This window comes from Pyrus communis, chromosome 3 (assembly GCF_963583255.1).
Source record: "Pyrus communis chromosome 3, drPyrComm1.1, whole genome shotgun sequence".
Lineage (NCBI taxonomy): Eukaryota > Viridiplantae > Streptophyta > Magnoliopsida > Rosales > Rosaceae > Pyrus > Pyrus communis.
In genome coordinates, this window is record NC_084805.1 from 24,671,681 (window position 1) to 24,693,304 (window position 21,624).

The following is a 21,624-nucleotide window of genomic DNA, read 5'->3' on the forward strand; positions in this document are numbered from 1 at the left end:
CACCTAAGTTCAAAACTCTCTTCTCGTTGATTAAAGTAGTTTAGAATATAATATACCTTATAAAAAATCTGGCTTAGCCCAACTTTTCTCTAATTTTTAGGCATTAGTCACTCAGCTAAGTTTTGTAAAAGAAGAATTTACTGTTAATTATACTCATCAACTAATTTGTAAATAATTCTCAACAAAATGTAGGTATCCATAAGCTCAAAAAGGGGGGAAACAGTAAGAAAATGGGGAGAGGGTCCCCAAGGCAACTAGGGGACAAAGTGGTAGTCTTTTTTTGTTATGGAAAAATCAAATTCTATTTATATTACTGTTCTCCATTCACATGCTCGGTACATCCATTCTGTAGCCACTAATTCGAGAGCTGGTGCTCCTTGGTTTCTTTGTTGTGTATGATTATCCCCAGAAAGAAAACCAGCCTCAACTTTGGAATGAGTTACTTCATCTTCAGCCTGCTAATGCTCCTTGGATCCTTCTTGGAGATTTTAATAATATTCTTTATCTAGACGAAAAGGTGGGTGGCTTAGAGTGTTGATAACTATTAGAGTGTTGATAAGTCCAGCCGAGCCTCCTTTCACCTCTAAGGCCTCACTTTTCAATTTTTATCCCAGTTAGAATTTTAGTTCGGTCATTTATCAGATCTTCAACGGAACTGTCCATCCTTCCCTCTCTTCAGACCCCCAACGCAACCACCTTCCCTCTCCCTCCCAAATCTCACGACCAAGCCTCATGCCTCGTTCCCAAAATTTCATTTGTATGCCCAATTTCCAAATTCTCGACAATCCAATATCATCCCTTCAAGCCCAATTCCTTTTTTGGGTATTCCATTTTATTTGAAGGAATTGAGACAGTTGCAGAGAGAATGTGAACAAAGAAGAAAATCTTTTTTTTTTTTTTTGCTTTGGTCTTAGATGTCATTTTACAAGAAGGTAAAATTGGTATGAACTTTATTTTATTTTATTTTTTAAAAAGTGGGTGGAGAGATAAATCAATAGGATGGGTTTATCAGCACTACGTTTTGCCTCATGAAGCTTTGTATGCCTGGCAGTTTGACAGCTTTAGTGGAATTGCTGCTGAGACTTTTCTTTGTAATTTTATTATCTTATTGGAAGAAAAAAAATAATAATACACTCAAAAGAGTTTTACTCATTAATTCAAAGGGTTGCAAACAAAAGTTAATACGTCGTTTTAATTTTCCTTTGCAAAACTTGCTAACTGACCGTTGATTGTATTTCAAGAAAATGTTCAAACGTTCTATACAGACACAAGCATAATTCTTTATAACTGATATCATTAATAAGGAAAAATTTTATTTCAGTTATAATGTTCTTTAATTTTCTTCCCGTTAATTTTTTCTTACATATTTTAGGACAAAAATTAAAGTATAAATGAAGCAGCTAACAGAAGTAAAATATTGGTGGGGAAGCAAGTCATGGCTCACCTTCTAACATTTGCAATAGTTTCTCTCTTCTCAGTTTCTTCTGCAACATATGACCTCATCCAGGAATTGAATTTTTATAGTTGCGTTGGCTTCCATTCGACAGGATCCTTGACCAACGTAAGCACATTTTTGTTCGATCCTCATTCCCCTTCATTTTCGTCTGTCTTTGAGTCCTCCATCCAAAACCTCAGATTCAACAGCACGAATCAGAAGCTTCAATACATCATCACACCCTATCTATACGAACACGTGCAAGCTGCCATCATTTGTAGCAAAATACATCGCTTGCAGGTCAGGATTCGAAGCGGGGGTCACGACTATGAGGCCCTCTCTTACAAAGCTGATGTACCCTTCATCATCATCGATCTCGTCAAGCTTAATAAGGTTAAAGTCAACAGCAAAGAACGCACTGCATGGGTTCAATCCGGTGCAACACTTGGTGAGCTTTACTACCATGTTGCCAAAAAGAGCGGAGGAAAACTTGGTTTCACAGCCGGTGTTTGCCCTACTATTGGTGTTGGTGGACATATCAGCGGTGGAGGTCAGGGCGTGTTGATGAGGAAATTTGGGCTTTCAAGTGATAATGTTGTGGATGCAATCGTGGTAACGGCAAATGGAGGTATTGTTGACAGACAATCGATGGGAGAGGACTTGTTTTGGGCCATTAGAGGAGGTGGAGCTGCAAGCTTTGGAGTTGTACTTGAATGGAAGATCAAGTTGGCTCCGGTCCCTCCGAAGGTCACGGGTTTCACAATCCCCAGAACCCTAGAACAAAACGCAACCAAATTGGTTCACAGGTGGCAAGCCATTGCATCCAAGTTTCATAAAGATCTGTTCATAAGAGTCATTCTTTTTGTGGGAAAAGGTTCCAGTGGTGGCAAAACAATCCAGGCCAACTTCAATGCCTTGTTTCTTGGCACCATTGATCAACTAGTCCCATTGATGAAAAAGAGCTTTCCCGAGTTGGGTTTGAAGCCTGAGGACTGCAAGGAGATAAACTGGATTCAATCTATTTTCTACATTAATGGTGAGAACCCAGGGCAGCCATTAGAGCTTTTGTTGGACAGAAACCATGTGCAAAAGGGCTTTTTCAAAGCCAAAAGTGATTTTGTGACAAAACCCATCTCAGAAAAGCACTTAGAAGCCATATGGAAGGTGATGCAAGACGGTGAGGCTCCTGGTATAATGATTTGGGATCCTTATGGTGGAAAAATGGCTGAGATTTCAGAAGATTTTACTCCATTTCCACATAGAGCTGGAGTCTTGTACAACATTCAGTACTTCACGAAGTGGTTTGAGGGGGGAGCTTTGGCTGAGAAGAAGCATTTGGAAGGGATCAATAGGGTTTACAACTTCATGGCTCCATTTGTGACCAAAAACCCTAGGACTGCATATATTAACTACAGGGACTTGGACATTGGAAGAAATATCAAAGGAACTTTGGAGGAAGCAAAGGTTTGGGGTGAAAAGTATTTCAAAGGAAATTTTGAGCGATTAGCCAAGATAAAGGGTAAGGTTGATTATGAAAACTTCTTCAAGAGTGAGCAAAATTTTGTGCCAATTTAAGAGTTGTTTGATTTTATAATCAAATTGACGAATTTTAATAAGACCCTCCCTCCATCCTTTTTGCTGTATTTTTTTTTTTACTGGAATGGGGGGTGAGTTTGATTGGCACGCCTGATATGCCTCTCGAGTCACTTAACTCAGTATTGGGCAGAGAGGGCTTAGCAAAGCCCAATCCAGTTGTCAGATCTAGCAAGGCTAATGAGAAGCTTAGACCAACATAGTTGAACAGGGAACGATTCCGGAAGATTAATGAATGGGATAACAATCCTTATAAGCATGATTCAGTTTTAGATCTTGATATTCAATGTGGTTAAAAAATCTTTTCCATTCAAAACTCTAATCACCCTAAATAAAACGGCTAATTGACTTGATGATCAGAATAACTTTTTATCGAAGTTCGTTTATATTTAAAACAATTAGAATTATCACAATAAAAACTAACATGACACTTAAATAAATATGTAACTTTTTACCGAAATTCGTTTATATTTAAGACAATTAGAATTATCACAGTAAAAACTTATGTGACACTTAAATAAATGTGTACGACATAGACGAACAATGAGAAACATATAAAATAGTGGATCAGTAATGTGGATAACTATCAACCCCTTGTATGTGCCGCATCACGTTTGAAAATGTCAGCAGATATGACCCCTTCAACACATGTTGCTCCTAGAAGCCTAGAACAGGAGGATCGAGTCAGGCATTTTCACCCTCAAAGAGGAGAGATTTTTCAGTGTGATCGGCACACAAGATGATATATCACGTGTTATTATACAAATGATGAGATTTGTGTTAAAAAGTTAATAAACTTAAATGTTAAAATGGTCCTTGTGTTTCAGTCATTAGGCCAAGTTAGTTCCTCTGTTTTCAATTTAGCCAATTTGGTCCTTGTGTTTATCTCTGTGAGCCAATTAAAAACATTTCCATCTAATATCTGTTAAAAAAAATTCATAAATTATTATAAAGTTATTTATAAAAAAATTTATTTGATTTAAAATATTTAAAAATGAAATAAAACTATAAAATAAAAGAAAAATTATTCTCTTATATGTGTTATTATCATATAAGAGGAAGGGTAATTATATCTTATAATTTTTCTTATGAATTTTTAAACAGAGATTGAATGAAATATTCTTAATTGGCTAATAGAGATAAACATAAGGACTAAATTAGCTAAATTGAAAACACGGGAACTAAATTGACCATATGCCTATAACACAGTGACCATTTTGACATTTAAGCTAAGTTAATAACTTAAAAAATAAAATTTCTCACCACTTACATAAAAGCATGTGGTATACCACCCGTGTTCCTGTTACAATGAAAATTTTCTCCTTGAAAAGAAAGTGAGAGCTAGCCGGTGCATTAAACTATATATGATGAAGATTTCGTTCTAGATGGAGCTTTGTAATTAGTTGGCTTGCAACCATGCAGAACTCAAAGCATATGGAAGTCCCACATGCATTAGCCTATACATTTTGCCAATTTGTACCAAGTGGAATTGGCTACTATACTTCATTAATAAGAATGAATTCAGTTGGCTCCTTCAACTAGTGCTTAACTATGAAAAGTGACAAAAAATTAAAACACTCATTAGCTTTTATATGCTTATTTTTTTCCTTATCATCAAATCATAATTTGACATTGAAATAGTTAAATATTTTATAAAATAAAATTAGATGACTTGCGTCTCAACACATTATTGATTACAATTTTAACAAGAAAACAGTAAGAGTAACTTCAAATGCCGAGTGCCAACTAAATTATAAGCAAAGGACAACTTTTGGTTTTAATGTGGCAGATGATAGATATTCTCAATTCACTCCATCGGAATCATCGCTTTCTTTGGTTTTGTTCCTATACACGCAGCGGATGAGCAGAAGTAAAAACAAGCCGAATTCAGCATATCTAATAGCTAGTTAAGTTAAATATTCCACCCCCACCAAGAAAATATACCAATCAAAATACATACATACATATATATATATATATATATATATATGTAGCCAAACCAATCTATCAAAATCTAAAGGCCTAAATTCCTGAAACAGATGGAGTTCATTGCACTACTAGCTTCTTTGTTCTTGGTCTCAATTGCTTCGGTAACTTCTGTTTCAATCAGTGTTGAAAATTTCTGTCAGTGCATGGCAGACTACAGCAAAATTTCTGACCAAAACATTCACACCTCAAACTCTTCTTTGTATTCATCTCTATTGCAATCTTCCCAGCAAAACCCTAGGTGGTTAAACTCCACATTAAAGCCTCTTCTCCTTGTCACACCTTCCCATGAGTCTGAAATCCAAGCAGGTGTTCTTTGCAGCAGGAAACTTGGCCTGCAAGTCAGGGTTAGAAGTGGAGGACATGACTATGAAGGCCTATCTTACCTCTGCAAAACCCCATTTATCATCATTGACCTCATCAATCTCCGTTCCCTCGAGGTCAACCTTGCAGATGAAACAGCTTGGGTGCAGTCAGGAGCTACACTTGGTGAGCTTTATTATAGCATTGCCACGAAAAGTGGGGTCCATGGATTTCCAGGAGGTTTATGCCCTACTGTTGGGATCGGAGGGCACTTGAGTGGAGGTGGGTTTGGAACCCTAATCAGGAAGCATGGCCTAGCAGCTGACAATGTCATAGATGCTCGGTTAATTGATGTGAATGGAAGAATCCTTGACAGAAGAACAATGGGTGAGGATTTGTTTTGGGCCATTAGAGGAGGTGGGGGATCAAGTTTTGGGATCATAGTTTCATGGAAAATCAAATTGGTTCAGGTTCCAAAAATCGTGACAGGTTTTACAGTTGACAAAACCCTAGCAGAAGGGGTTACCAGCCTTGTTCACAGGTGGCAACATATTGCAGACAAATTTCATGAAGATCTTTTCATCAGAGTCATAATTCAGAATGTGGGGAGTGGGAATCAGAAAACGGTTCAAGCATCTTTCCAATCACTGTTTCTTGGAAAAATTGACAGATTAATCCCACTGATGAAGCTGAGCTTTCCAGAGCTGGGATTGCAGGCAAAAGACTGCATTGAGATGAGTTGGATCCAATCTGCCCAGTATTTTGCTGGATTCCAAAAAGACCAGCCCTCAGATGTCTTGCTATCAAGAAATCCCCTCTGGAAGATGAATTTCAAGGCTAAATCCGACTTTGTGAAAAACCCAATACCCGAATCAGGACTCCAAGGGATTTGGGAGAGGTTTCAGCAGGAACAAAATGTGTACATAATTTTGGATCCATATGGTGGCAAAATGAATGAGATCTCAGAACATGAAATCCCATTTCCTCACAGAAAAGGTAATTTGTTCAACATACAGTACATAGTGAAGTGGGATGGAATTGGAGTGGAGGAAACCAACAAGCATATCCACTGGATAAGAATGCTTTACAGATTCATGAGCCCTTATGTTTCTAGGTCCCCAAGGGGTGCCTATATCAATTACAAGGACCTTGATTTGGGTGCCAACGAGCAAAACACAAGCTACTTGGAGGCAAGTACTTGGGGCACAAGCTACTTCAAGGGTAACTTCAAGAGGCTGGCAAAGGTGAAGAACAAGGTCGATCCAGATAACTTCTTCAGGAATGAACAAAGCATCCCTCCTCTTCCTTGTTTGTTTGAAATCACAGAGGTTTGAAACAAATGTTTCTTCAGGTTTAGGTGAATTCGCTGTCTATTCAATGCCAGGCATAATGAGTACAAGGACCTCAAAAAAAACTCTTTTGTGTCCTGTTTCTATGATGAAATCAAGTGCTTTTTCATATGCAGATATCAAGTAAAAAAACATAAGCAAAAAATCCCACTCGTAAGCTTATATGGATCAACCAGCATGTGAAAAGTTAGTCATTAGAAAAGTTAATATTTTCTTACCAAACAGTACCGAGCAACATAAGTCTTGTAAGATTTCCCATAGTGAAGGAATTAGCAGCTGGCATTTTCTTTTAGGAAAACTAATGAAAAGGGCTTAAAAACTTTGAGTTCTAACGATAAGGACAAAATAAAGGGTAAAGTGAATAGTACCAGGATTGATTTTTTTGTGTGTAAAAATGTGATTTTTCGTTAAAATAAACAGTACCACGGATTTTTCATTAAAACTCCCGTTTCTTTTAAGAATCATCTGGTATTTCATGCCACATATGTTGAAAGTAATACCGCGATTTTCTTTCTCTTACCTTCATTTCTGTTTAATCTCTGTTTTTAATTTGAGAGAGCAGATGACAAATTTGTTTCTTTCCTTTACCCACCAATTTAACTCTTAAACTACAAATTTTAGGGTTTCTCTAGTATGCACTGATGCATGGGATATGCTGAGATTTAAGCGATTAGATTCTTAGCCATTCGATACTTGGCCACACATCTTAACCTTTTATTCATTAGGTGTATGCCTACATTATAATATAGTAAAATTTTCTGCAAATTTTATAGTTACTGTATAATTTTCGGAGAAATGTGTGGTACTGAAAAATGAATAAAATATTCTTCAGATGTAGGCCATACATTATAATATAATAAAATATTCTGCAAATTTGTCTCTATATGTTTTTCGAACAAATTATTGTGTGATACTAAAACACTAATTGCATAGTGTAATAATCTACTTTTTGGAATTGGTTACTATGATACCTCTTTTCTTCAAATTGTCAAGTGTCCTTTTGTCCCGAGACATTTTTGCAATTTGCTCTCTTCTGTACCTTACAATATTCCAATTAAGATGTTTAGGAAAAGAATAAAACTTAATTCACACTCTGCCACTGCCAGGCATGGTAAGTTGATCAAGAATTTCAAGTGATGTATTTGCAGGAAAGGTTAAAGCTCAACAAAATTTATTCATCTGGTGCAATGAATTTCAAAACAAAATCTACACTCCATCACAGTAACTGGCTCAGAAACTTACAAAGTTCTTCGGTGAAAATAACAGAAACGCATTCCCGTCGGATGTCTCTGAGTCCTCAATTTCTCCAAGATTTCCAGCCTACTCAATGGTCGAAATCAACAAAATTTCAACGATTCTCACAACAATCTATGTGTACAGTTCAACACATCAGAGAACCCTTGCAGTCCAAGTACGACAAGCTTTGCAAGACTGTGTCTCAGGCTCGGGTCTTATTTACACCGGGTGTTTGTAGAAGGTCGAATGAAAAATCTTGTTGCTTCTTCGGCAGCAAAGAAAACCACTTTCTTACAGACTCAGCTGGACCGGACTGACTTGCAATGGCTGCAGAGTTCGCATTATTCTGAATAATTGTTTTGAAATCAGAAAAGAGAAGCCCCAACAATGCCGTAACAGTGGCAATTTGAGTAGGAAGACCGACACTCGTTGCAGAGTCCCGACATAAAAATGCAGATAATTCCCCCCTCAAGATTTCAACTTCTTTATCTCCATATCCAAGGTCATTAACTCCGATCCTGAAAACAAGTAACATATCGTTAAACTCAAGTACTGGCACAAGTAGCATTACGACATTTGGCTTTATATAAAGATTAGAAGAAAGTAAAGAAGAACAATAATTCCAGCAGAAAAAGATAAAGAAAAATGCAAGGGAAAGTAATCAAAGACATACCTCCCAAGCTGACCAAGGAGAACAACAATTCCAGCAATCACATTCTCAGCCATGCATGATTCCATAACTTTTAATAGCCGAGGGATAATATTAGCACTTGTCCATTCCCAACTCTGCATTCAAAACAGAAAAACAAGCAGCAAGTCCAAAAATTAGTACCTAATAAACCAATAAATTTACCAAAACCGAAATGACTACAGCAAATTGAGAAAATTCATACTCAAATGGATATTAACACATACCATGTTGATTGCAACCAACTCCAACAATGATAGGAGGTCACTGAGATCACAATCCATGAAATTGGTAGGAGTGTTTGATTGAATAGAAGCATTCATTTGGAGCCTTTCTAAAAGCAATGATGTAGCAGCATCCATAGAAACAGCATCCTCAAAAAATGGGCAGTTGATACATGGACTGAACATGGTTTGAGAATTGCTCGCAGATGGAATAAAAGAACTAGCAGTATCTGATGAGCTTACTCCCTCAAGGTATGTAACAATAGATTTCAAGATAATCACTAAATTGGAATTGCCAAAGTTAAAAAACTTCTCTCCACCCAGATAAGCAAAAACATGTAGGATAGTCAGAATCAATGAATGATTGGACCTGCTAATCTGCAAAGTATTGTAAGACATTTCGCAAATAAAACCAGTGCGGTCAATTGCTGCACATATTGATGCTAATACAATGCTCCCTGCTACCAACTCATCGGCTGATGCTGGTCGAGAGGATATATGAACCCCATCAATCAGGGTCTCTGAAGATTCATCCTTACACACCACAAATCTTCCATTTATTAGGAATTCCTCCATGATATTAAGTGGTTCCTCCAAACTACCAAATTCTGCAAATATGCTTCTCCCTTCCCAATCAGACATCACTGCACAAAGGGAAAAAACAGTATGATTAATGAACAAAATCCAGGATGAAACCAATAATGGTTTTCTAAATTATATCATAACATGATCAGGGAAAAAAATCAACAGACCTGAGCACATGTGTCCAACATAAGAATCCAAGCAGGGGTCTGACGTCCAATTCAAGCTCCCAAATTTACTCAAAGCAGCAGTGGAGAAGTTAAGCAGCAACAATGAAAACAATACGCAAACCTTTTCCCTATACAGGATCACCAAAAATAAATCAATTAGCACATATATCCACTAGTAAACTAAGCATAAGACCTCTTGATATAAACCAACTTTGCAGTTCGAAAATAAAACAAGATTAAGATCAATATAAGGACCATAAGAGAGAGAGAGAGTATTTACTTGGGAAATAGTTTTTCTTCAGTCTTGAGAGCAAGCAGAATTTCTCGCACCCTCCAATCTGTATCAGTAAACAAAGGGCATTGTATAATACAAGCTCTGAAGGCATAACGTATCCTAGAACTGCTGCTGCTGTCTTTAAAATTAGATAACACCACATATCCAAGTTCTCTTCCAAAGGGGAACACAGCTTCCACATTTCTTGCAAACGGAGCATCAGACATCAGTTCAGCACCAGAGTCCTCGAGATCACAAGCTTTTGCAGAATTACCCAAACAGTTCCCGCTCTTCCCTAGTATTTCAAGAGCATCAACTTCAACTCCACAAAAGGGTGGCCGTTTTTCTTTATTTGATAATCCTTCAAAGTAGGATTCCCTTAATGAAGGTTTAATCTTATCTGCACTGGATGCTTCAAGGCCTTGAACCTCAATCTCAGGAAGTGTAGGAGACAGTGGCATTTCCATTGCCATCCTGTAGCATTCCTCATCAGAAGCTTTGTCCAAGTCTAACAGTTTCAGGTAGTCCCCATCAGTTACTTCATCAAAACTTGGCAAAGTCTCAAAATCACTTGTAGCAGAACCGTTTATGCCTTTTCTGCTTGCTTGAGCAACCCCTATCAGCTCATTAGCATTTAATGGAACTTGTCTGCAAACATTTGCACATCCAAAGACTTCATTTTCAAATTTATCAGCCGTATTTTGCTCATTACTGTCAGCATATTTCTGCATTGCCGGTTTATCTTCAACACCTTCATTTCCCTTTTCATATAGCATTCCATGCATTGCATTACCCTGCAGACTAGGAAGGAGATATCTCCCTTCTTCATAAGGTATTTTCATTTGCTTGTCCAACAAACAATGCAAAACAGAAAGGTTTTCCTCTACCCGCAGGTGCAACTGCTTACCCTCTGTATATAAATTCTCAATTGATTCAACTACATGAAGTATTCTCTTTCTTTTCCTGCTATGCTCATTAACTCTTCCAACCCCATCAGTTCTAACAGGACTTCTGACACTGTTTTCAGCAACCACAGCAGCATTTGCCTTGCAATTTATTTTGGTAACCTCAGCAGACAAGTTGGATATTGTTGGTTGCACATTCTCTTCAACCAATTTTTCCTGTGATCCCACCAACTGTCTATCAGAAAAAGATTCCATACTGGAATGTATTGCACAACTCTCTAACATTTTTCGGTTAGAGCCTCTGACTGGAGACTCCAATATAGAATCAATACCTGAGATAGAATCAGTGCAGTTTCCTCCAGATAAAAGAAGAAATGGTGCAGTATGTTGCGTGGCTTCCCTTGCATCCAAAACTGGACTGCCAGGCTTGAGACGCTTAACTCCACTTTGAAGGTTCATCTACAAATTGCACAAGTCCATTTCAGTAAACAGAAAAGAACTACAATGTTGTGAAATTCAAATTACTGATAATATTCAGGTAAATAATGTTAAAGTCCAAGAAAGAAAGATTATGCTTGTTAAAGACAAGACATACCCAAAAATATTAAATAAAAACCCAGGCATTGGAAGCAAAACTAAATATTTGAAAGGTTAACTGGCATAAGTCAGATGTAAAAGGAAACATGCAACTCTCTGACACAAAACTACAACTACAAAATAGGTGCGAGAGTAAAATTATCACGTTTTCCCCATTTCTAAGAAGAGAACAACAGAGGAGCTGAGTATTTTCTTTCCTATGTTTCTACTTGTACTTGGAGGTAAAAGAAATGTTTCAGGGCTGGACTAAAGAGTTCAAACATATGACTCACCAACTTAAGACACCTTTTTGAAGTTTGAACCCTATTAGTGTTATTCTGGTATTATTCTAAAACTTCCAATCATCGAACCAGATTACAACACTAAGAGCCATCAGATGAATAAGGTTCATTTGTCATCAACAACGCCTGAAAAAAGAAAATAAATCAACAGTAGCTGTAGCAAATGCTAAAACATGTACGTTATGCTCCGAGTATAGATTCCTAAACACTATCATGAAAGCTAACAATACTAATTATCTACAAAATCAAATTAAAATATGGTAGCAATAGAGATTAGGCTGAAGAAAACGAACCTTTTTTGGGTCATCTATACCTTCAGCACTATGTGAGAAAGTTTTATTTAGCATACCCAGGCGCTGTGAAAATTGATCAAACTCCACTTGCAAGTGACCTAGTTCTCGTTGCAAGATACTGTTACGACTTCTTTCCAGCTTGACCACTTCTTTAGCATGTTTTTTTTTATTTTTCTCAAACTTAAGTTGTTTCTTCAAATAATTCACTTCTACACTTTCAGCACCCCTATCTTTTTGAAGTTCTACAGCAGATGCATCAATCAATTTTCTGGAGGATAATTCCACAATTTTCTTCTTAGCGTCGTCCAACTGCCTAGACAGATGATCAGCACGAAATTTTTCTTCCTTAGCCTTCTTCCAATTCACTTCCACAAGCTTTTTCTGCTTTTCAGCTTTCACCCTCTCTGACTCTGCCTCATTTTTCTCCTTTATTACCTTCTGTTTTTCAATTTCATACCTTTTGTTCACTTCGTCAAAATATGGATGCTCCAACACCAACTTCAATTCATCTGATTTACTCTCTTGGAAAGCTACCCCACTTCTATTGTTATCAGATTGGGCGTTTGGAGCCTCATCCAATTCTCTTAAACGCCTAATTTCATTTATCTCTTTCTGTAACTCATCAATCTTTTTCCTACACTCTACCAATTCCAAAGACAATCTTTCAACGTGACATTTTTTTTCCATAGTCATCTTCCTATTGGCTTCAGCAAACTTCCTTTGCTCTTCAGCCTTGGCCTTCTCTGAATTTGCAATCCCTCTCTCCTTGACCACCTTCTGTTTTTCTCCCTCAATCTTCTTGTTTGCCTCAACAAGCTTCAATGTCTCAGAAGCCAAATCAGAACGTGCTTTATGAGCTGCTTTCTTCAGTACCTCCAACTGAAACTCATAATTCTTAGCCTTCTCTCTTTCAGTATTGGCACGCTTCCTTTCGTCATCAGCCTTACTTTTTTCAGCTTTAGCAGCTTTTCGTGCTTCAGAAACCTTCTTCTCCACTTCAACATTCTTACTTTCTGAGTCTGCCTTTTTCTTCTCTCTCTCAATAAGCTCCTTGAGATGATTAATTTCCTTTTCATGGTCAGCAACTTGAGCTTTAAGAAGGTTTACTTCACTTTTATCTTCAGCATCTGCATTTTCTCTCTGCTTTAGAGAATATATCTCAGATTTCAACCCAGAAATATCGTTCTCCAGAGATGCCCTAGCAGCAGATTCTTTTACTTTCTCCTCTTTCTCAACATCGGCATTCTTACATGCTGAGTCTGCCCTTTTCTTCTCTCTCTCAATATGAACATTGAGATGATAAATTTCCTTGTCCCGGTCAGAAACTTGTGCTTTGAGAAGGTTTAGTTCACTTCTATATTGAGCATCTACATTTCCTCTCGGCTTTAGGGAAATATCAGATTTCAACCCAGAAATTTCTTTCTCCAAAGATATTCTAGCAGCAGATGCATTTTCTTTCTCCTCTTTCTCAATATCTACCCGTGCTCGCTCTTCCTCTAGTGCTGCAAGTACAGAGTTAGAAAAGCAAGAAAAGGAGGTTAGTCACTTGGAAAAGTTATAAGCACACTCTCTATCATAACTATTTACAAACTAACATTGCATATTGACTGGACAGCTTCAGAAAAGCATTTCATTTTAACCTAGTTTTGCATCTGGTTCTAGATTTCAACACATAAAGTGACATCGTGTTTAACATGAAACATACAAATCTCACAGGTAAACTAGTAACATTAAAGCATAAATTTGAACAGGAAGGGAACTAAAAAAGTATAACCTGCTTGACAACTAACTAAAACTTTAAAACTTTTCAACATAAAACAAATAGGTACCCAATTTACAGCTACTTGAAAGGAGCTTCAGACGTGAATTTCGTTAACAAACCCACAAGGCCATGTTCAGAAATTATTAACATTTCAACAGCTTACTTAACAATACTAAATTTTTAATGTCTCAAAGATCCTATAAAATTTACCTTTCTTGAGATTGGAATTCTCGGCTTGAGCTCTTTCAACCTCCTGTTGAAGTAAGTGCACAGCTTCCCGCAGTGCATTCCGTCCCTTTTCGAGCTTCGAGTACTTATGTTTCCACTGCACAGCAAGCATAAAATTGGGTAACAATGAAATCGAATACCAATAAATTCAAAATATTAAAACTTCAGAAGAAAAAGAAAAAAAAATAAATGAAAATTTGAAAAATTGAACCCTTACCGTAGCACAGCACGAATTGACCACCTGGGGATTCACTGGCCCGTCTGCCACCATTGCTGCAATCATGTCGCCAAATCAAAGAAGCTTTAGAAATGAGAGGTGAAAAGTTAACGAATTGATGTAGAGAGAGAGCGAGAGAGAGTCGTACTGGTTCTATTGCAGTGGGACGAAGGAGTTGAAGTGGTCCATTAACAAGTAGCAAAAACCCTAAATCCCCAAATTGTTGATGAATCTCTCAACGCAAAAGAGAGCGAGAACCCAACACAAATTACAACTGACCATTGAATACTGGCAGTGAGAGGAAGGAACCCTATTTGGTTTGGCGCTAGCGAATACCCGTGGCAAATGGTGATCATCGCCAGGGATGCACGTGTTCCATGCTACAACATTTTTGATTTTCTTCAAGCAGTCACGCCCTAAGTATTATTCTTTTAATAAAAAAAAATTCCAGTATACATTTCGAGATTTATTTTCATTAATGTAATTAAGACGCTCAATGGCATGTTTACATAGCAAAGCATGAGAGAAGAATAAATCAGGTAACCTAGGATTATAGAAAGTAAGGAAAGGGAATCAGATCAACTATCCTCATAATTAATCAATTCATGATTTTAAATACTCAATTACGGATTTTAAGAGAAAACCCACCCCTTACATAGAAAGTTAAGAATTGAAATAACCACACTCGTATTTTAGTAAACAAAAAAATAACTCAAAAATCACAATAATTCAAATTTTCAATACTTGAGTGAAAAAAATGCCGTGTCACCAAGTATGTCATGATGAAGGTTGTTTTTAATTGGACTATAAAAGTTCAACGTCAAGGCGCACCTATAACCTCACCGGATTGTCTCTTTTAATAACTACGATTAACATTGTACACACAACCTCATGCCGGAAGATTGTTTTTTTGGTAATTATGATGAACGTCGTACACACGAGTACTCTCCGATTACGAAGCACATTACTTCCACTTGAGTATGGTTTTCGATAATATCTTTAATTTAATAATGTCCAGACAAATTCATGATTTATTGAAAAAAAGATTCAAAAATTTGATAGGCAACCCTCAATTTAAATATTGAAGTTCTAATTTATATTCTCAATGCTATAGCTAAAGTCAACAAAACGACTAATAATAATAATACTAGGGAATTGATTGCAGACCTTTGAAAAGTCCACTCTCGAGGAAAACATGCAACAAGATAGCTTAAGAGCCAAGGCAAAATATAGACAACTTGGAGAAAGTCTCCTCCCATAAACAAGCAATGATTCCGACGACAGTAATCCATGTTATGTTAATTTGTACATGACAGCACCACAAAAATTGACACCTCCGTCCCACATGCGATGCCAACCCGAAGACGTCGATAAATTACGCGTACAGCAAATTTAGGAGACAGCAAATTAAAGAATATTAATGTTGAAATTCACTTTCACTTGCTTATCCTAACCCAATGCCGGGTGCTAATCCCTTCTTCCAAAATTATCTGACTTTCTTGGCTGCTTTCGACTGTGGAAGTGTTGCGAACACCCTGTCCCATAAACTTGAAGTTATTCCGAAGCCCTTATCTTGGATCCTGAAGTGATGATTCAAGTGGTATTTCTGCAAACACAAGCAAACACCGTGTTATTCTTGTTGGGCATTGACCGGTTCCCGTCAAGCAGAAAGTGTAAAAGATTTGTAAGTTCTGATCATGATTACAATGCAAACAGAGATATTAGGTCTAATGGGTAAAATTCCTGCAAGGATGAAAGGCGTAGTGATCTTTACCTTCAGATTTCGGGGTACCTCACTTGATGGCTGGCCGTGATGAAGATAGTAATGGGTGCAATCATACATCACGTAGCCCAATAAACCGCCTCCAAACAAAGCAGGAGCAACAGTAGGAGAGGCCATCAGCTTCACCAAGTTAAAGAACTAGCACAAATGACAATGGCGTTATGATTGGCAATGAAATTCTTTTTCATATAAAACAATCCTAGACAAATTTATTTAATGGTAATATCGTTAAGGTCTAAGTAAACCTCAAGACCAAAATTATGCAATCTTAATACCGAGAACAGTAACCAGATATCCTATCTAATCAAATTCAAAACAATGTATCATGGCCCTAGGACATGTAATTTTGCTTCCATTAGAAAAATAAATAGTTTGACCCTTCAGAATAACCATTAACCACAGTATTCTTGAACCACACATAGTGACAACGAGGCAGGACAATAAGAGATATGGAAGAATAGACATACTGGAATGCATAAAACAGCTGTCGCAGCAGGAGGGAAAACAAGTCTCAGGCCGTCCATTGGGTGCTTATGATGGCAGCCGTGAAGGAGATAATGTAAGGTGTTCCACCTGAAGCAGTTACAGCAGAACAATTGCATTAGTCTCAGTGACATTCAGAAGTTATGCATGCGTAAACAAAAACATAAAAAGTGGGGAGAGAGTCATAAGAAACAAACCAGTAGCTATTTGTTTCAAAGTGGAAAAGAAAGCGGTGCAACGTGTATTCAAGCAATGTCCAGACAAAAATGCCAGAAACAACCATCAGAACTATTTCAGGGAATGTATGGCCCATCCGTACAGACACTGAGATGGAATAGAACACAACTGGCAGCCATATGACAGGAACTGCCCACCACACCGTGCGGGTCAAGAACTAATTCAAGTAGAAAAATGAGTCAGAAATAGAGCTCTGCAAATTCTCAAGAAAGAAATTTAGCTGCATGTGCACTGTGCTACCATATGAGCATATGTGAATTAAATTTGTAACGGATTAACTAAAGGAGGAGGCAGTACCTCCCAAAATTCACTTTCAAAAAATCGAGGGCCTTCTTTGCTAACAATCGGCTGGTGAACCCACTCTTGGTATGCTTCTCCAAGATGGCCAACCTGTGAAAGATTGTGAAAAGCCAAAAGTTACAGTCAAATTCAATACAATCATCAAATACAATAAAGAGAGACGGGGTCGCAAGAGAGATCACAATGCTCATAGATTTATAAAAAAAGGAAAAAACAATTCTAGAGAAAAATGTGACATGCTATGAACTCTCTGAGAAGGAAAAGGAGGCACCAAATATAAGCGGTAAATGTCCCCGTGCAAAGAGACTGTTTAGCAAATTTCTCAGCATCTATCCAAAAATAAAAGATATATTTGGAGAAATGCATTGAAAATCGTCGTTGAAAATCTAGAAGGATGGCACTTCGTATACTTACGAATGAAGAGCCTCAGATCTAAATGGTTATACATATTCAAGTCCATATACGAACAAATAAAAAACATTAGGCAAGCCTTACCTGAAATACAAGGGCTTTATCCAAATCAACTTTGAAGTCCTGTGCAACCATCTTGTTACGTATAACACTGCTGGAGAAACAGCAAAACTAATACATTAAGTTCAATGATGCGGATCTATAGAGGACAAGAACCAAAAAGATATAATGACATAGTTGCAATAAGGATTCAGATATTAGAGATAAAAAATTGTAACATGTGAGAAGTTAGTATCTGATATTACATCTGATTATAATATCAGTAATTGAACACTGGTTTAATCTTATGGACTCAGTCTCACTGCCAACGACAATTTAAAGGAAAGTTCTCTTTGACTTCCTCAAACTATTCCGTGAAACCGACTAATACCTGCCTATAGGCCACAAATCTTTGTTTGAAAATTATCAAAAGATAAACTTATCAAGGTGAAGCAGTAATCAGCACCAGAGAAAAAATACAGCTAAGAATTTATCCAGTAAATGACGACATTTATGGCGACATTTGATAGCTAAGAATTTATCGGACTCATTTGCACTATGATCCAAATCTCGAATTTTCTTCATCAATTTTAACATGCATCCATGAGAAAAAAGATGAATCTTGACAACAAAAACGAAACACTGTATCCATAACATGATGCAGAAAGGAAATTTCCACTCAAATGCCTCATTTGAAATTAATCAAGTCACAGGAGATCCATTTTTTCTTGAAAACAAGAAAATCCAGCTTTCCCTTTTCCCTCTACTTTCCCAGCTACCAAACAGATAATCTCACTCTGCAAAAACGGCCCCACACAATATCACACAAAGTATCAAGACTCGTGCTTTATTCTCAAACCCCATGATTTGTTCCCCTTTTCTTCCATGATTTCTCACCAACCAAACAGCATTTAGCATCATGAAATTCAAAAAATCCACACTGTTCGACAAGAAAAAGGAAACCCACAACGCACCTATCGAACCCAAATTCAAAACCCACAACTTTCGAAACCAAAACACCAAAAACAAACACACCTAGATCTACAAATCGCACGAAAACTACACAAAATTTAAAAAATCAGACGAGGGAGAGCAATGGGTTACCAATTGAGAACCCGGGTCGGATCCAACGGAAGAGAACGACGGAACACGGCCACCCTTTGTCCCTCTCTCTCTCTCTCTCTCTCTCTCTCTCTCTAGAATATGAACCACCAGCACCACCACTAGAAGAGGTTTCAGCGTTGAGGGTCAAGCGGTGCAGTGGCAGAGGAATATCTGAGTCTCTCTCTCCCTGTTTGTGAAATACAAGTCGGCAGATGATTTAAAGAGATGGGACGATTTGGGCCGTCGATTTTGTATGGCCATAGCCAGCACTCCTCACGTTGGATTCCAAGTTTCTAAAACGGTAGCCAGTCTGGCAACTTTTCAAGTTCTTTTGACGATTCTTTTTAAAGAAACTAATGAAAATGGTTTGAAATTTTTGAGTTTTAATGATAAAGATAAAATAAAAGATAAAGTAAATATTATCGGAATTGACTTTTTAGTATAAAAGTATGATTTTTCGTTAAAATGAACAGTATCGTATGTTTTTCGTTAAAACTCCCCTCTTTTTACAGCGGAGTGCAGTGGGTTAATTTATAGTGTAGAAGTTGAGATGGTGTCTGTTGTCTGAGTTCGTTTTTCTTGTCAATGAGGTGGTGAGGATAAAAAAGTCTTGTGGGTCCTCCTATGGTAACTTTGTTAAGGAATTTGATTCACTCCAGACATTAATATTCAGCGCGTAGAAATCAAAATATTGACCACACAAATTGAATATGGTTGTTCTTAATTAACTTATTTCGTTGATTCATTTCACACAGATTAATGAGTCTGATTTTTTTTTCCATACAAATCAAAAATCCAGATTTTTTTATCTTTACTCCGGACATCCATAGGGATCTAATTCCCTTTGTTTTTTTTTTTTTTTTTTTGTTCGAAAATTCCATTTGTTAATTAGGGAATTTGGTTGGCCTACATGAGACATTTTTGTAGGAGAAGGGCAAAATCATTCCGATCGGTTGCCTCAACTGCCGGTCAGCGTCAACAGTTGGCTAACTTCGGTAAAGGCACCTTTCTCTCGTTTTCTCCCAACTGTGACATGTTCTCTTTGCTCAGATGATGAATGTATGGATGGTTTTTATGTGTTGTTAATACCCAACTATCGTAACGTCCTGTGTTAATATTATAGTAGTATATATAAGCTTTTATATACAAGACGTTAATAATATTGACATGTCATAAAACATAAATTACTCTCACATAATCTTAACGACATTTAAAGTTTAAAAAAATAATATTATTTTTCTCTATAATATAAAGATCTTAAATTCAATTCACATAGGTAAAAAGTTCAATATATAGTTGTAACAATTTCATTGTATAGTTTAACTAAAGTCCCTTAGTTTCGTTTATTCAAGGTTTAAAGGAAAACTTAAATTAATTACATCAAAAAGCCTTTAGACCAGTACAAATATAGTCAAGATAATACATGAAAAATCATAAAATATATATATATATATATATATATATATATATTGATTACGGAGCTACTTTACCACATATTATTCCCTCATTTCAAGTAAGCAAACATGTCATAAATCTTTTCTAACATAGAAGATATTTTAATGTCATCGCTACATTATTTGGTCTATTAATATACATCTCCGCTAACGAGCTTAATTAAGTCATGTCACTGCAATTCAATTTAGATCGGTTTAGAAAAATTCAAAACTATAACGGAACCAAACCATTACGGTCCAACCATTGAAATTTCTTTTGTAAAAAAATAATAGAAAAGCCAATCTGGCCACTATGGTTTGGTCAATTCGGCCAACTGATGCCCACATTAACATGGTACTAATAAGAAAAACATATATAATTTAGGGAAAACAAAGAATGAATCGAACCAACCAGCAAGGCTGACTACTGGTTAATTGCTGGGTATATTTACTCTGAAAGTGACGGTTCAAGTGAAACCTCTGCAGTTAAACATACACACACGTACGACCAAGTATTGCTTGTTAATTAAGTCATGCATATTAGAGATCAAGGGAGGATTATTTGATGAAATAGAACCATAAATTAGTCTCCAAATTAAAATTAAATTTAAAATATTGTTACCTTGAGATTCAAGAAGACGAACTTTTAGAAGGCTTCCCATATGGTGCAGGTACTAATGAGTGAGATCGTATGCTGTGTATCCCAACACGCCCCCGCTTAGGGATAGGTAATGGTTATGGCGAGCGGGTAACTTCGGTTATTTATCTATAACCGTTTAATCTCTTACCCGCATAACCATTTACCCGTTGGGTAATTGCATATAAACGATTAATCATACAAATAACCGCGTACCCATTTAACCGTAACCGCATATATCTGTTTTTTTACCCATTTACCGTTTTTTTACCCGTTTACATGTTTTTTTAACAATTGGAAAATTTTAAAAAAAAATCATAATTTTCTTTTTTTTTTTACCATTAAACAGTATCATGTTTGACAACGAAATGAGATTTTTCTTAGTAGCCATGCGCCTGAACATCAAACATTAATTTATAACGGCAATTAAAATTTGAAAATTAATTAGCAGCACCATCCATACACATGATCATGGAACATTAATTTATAACCGCAATTAGCAAGATGAAAGAAAACACTAATCAGACACCACTACAATTGAGATCGTCACTCTGAAATTAATAGACCGAGGCCCCGTATCCCTTCCAAGTTCCAACCAAAATACGTTCAGCATGCAATGCATGATAAATAAACTTGAACTCAAAATTAATAAGATCTTTCCGACCTGAATATTTATTAATTTACGGTTTTAGTTTTTTTTTCTTTCTTTCTAATTTTATATATATTAAAATAAACGATTAAATATGTAACCGTTTATAACCGTGGGTAATACCTATAAATGCTCATTTAAATTTCACGGATAAACGGTTATTACATATAATCGTTTATTTGTCTAAACGGTTACCCGTAACCGTAACTGTGAATTTTAAATGGGCAGGTAACTGCGGTTATCTAAACTCATGGGTATTTTGCCGATCCCTACCCCCATCAAACAAAGCAGGAGCAACTGATGGAGGGAATAAAACCATAAACAGAACCAGAACTAGCAGACCATGTAGATTGATATATCAGAAGCAGCGTACATAAATATGTGTGTATATATCTCTACTAATTAATAAAACACTCATTATCAAC

At 36.7% G+C, this 21,624-nt stretch overlaps 4 protein-coding genes across 8 annotated transcripts; 2 read left to right on the top strand and 2 right to left on the bottom strand.

The window, feature by feature from the left end:
- The first annotated feature begins 1,435 nt into the window (after window positions 1-1,435).
- On the top strand, window positions 1,436-3,010 carry LOC137728489 (tetrahydroberberine oxidase-like). The gene has a single exon (XM_068467265.1). The coding sequence runs from the start codon at window positions 1,436-1,438 to the stop codon at window positions 3,008-3,010; it is 1,575 nt and encodes a 524-aa protein (XP_068323366.1).
- A 2,011-nt stretch (window positions 3,011-5,021) lies between these two features.
- On the top strand, window positions 5,022-7,292 carry LOC137729639 (berberine bridge enzyme-like 22). The gene has a single exon (XM_068468633.1). It carries the CDS (start codon window positions 5,068-5,070, stop codon window positions 6,649-6,651), a length of 1,584 nt encoding a protein of 527 aa, XP_068324734.1. The 5' UTR covers window positions 5,022-5,067; the 3' UTR covers window positions 6,652-7,292.
- A 205-nt stretch (window positions 7,293-7,497) lies between these two features.
- On the bottom strand, window positions 7,498-14,494 carry LOC137729638 (uncharacterized). Of its 4 annotated transcripts, none has more exons than XR_011068022.1 (9): window positions 14,124-14,494; window positions 13,889-14,003; window positions 11,917-13,418; window positions 9,847-11,204; window positions 9,567-9,694; window positions 8,818-9,458; window positions 8,576-8,688; window positions 7,909-8,420; window positions 7,498-7,705 (listed from the first exon to the last, which is right to left on the bottom strand). XR_011068022.1 is itself a non-coding variant. In XM_068468632.1 (9 exons), exons 2-9 carry the CDS (start codon window positions 14,175-14,177, stop codon window positions 8,105-8,107), a joined length of 4,227 nt encoding a protein of 1,408 aa, XP_068324733.1. In that variant the 5' UTR covers window positions 14,178-14,179; window positions 14,272-14,494; the 3' UTR covers window positions 7,745-8,104. The 4 variants fall into 4 exon arrangements, 2 of the variants coding, with proteins under 2 accessions (XP_068324733.1, XP_068324732.1); XR_011068023.1 differs by having other exon boundaries at window positions 7,517-7,699; XM_068468632.1 differs by lacking the exon at window positions 7,498-7,705 and having other exon boundaries at window positions 7,745-8,420; window positions 14,124-14,179; window positions 14,272-14,494.
- Window positions 14,495-15,351: 857 nt separating this feature from the next.
- On the bottom strand, window positions 15,352-18,724 carry LOC137728055 (dihydroceramide fatty acyl 2-hydroxylase FAH1-like). Of its 2 annotated transcripts, none has more exons than XM_068466939.1 (7): window positions 18,482-18,724; window positions 17,422-17,491; window positions 16,924-17,016; window positions 16,587-16,783; window positions 16,374-16,479; window positions 15,898-16,044; window positions 15,352-15,729 (listed from the first exon to the last, which is right to left on the bottom strand). In XM_068466939.1, exons 2-7 carry the CDS (start codon window positions 17,470-17,472, stop codon window positions 15,610-15,612), a joined length of 714 nt encoding a protein of 237 aa, XP_068323040.1. In that variant the 5' UTR covers window positions 17,473-17,491; window positions 18,482-18,724; the 3' UTR covers window positions 15,352-15,609. The 2 variants fall into 2 exon arrangements, with proteins under 2 accessions (XP_068323040.1, XP_068323039.1); XM_068466938.1 differs by having other exon boundaries at window positions 17,422-17,488; window positions 18,481-18,724.
- Between the last annotated feature and the right edge of the window lie 2,900 nt (window positions 18,725-21,624).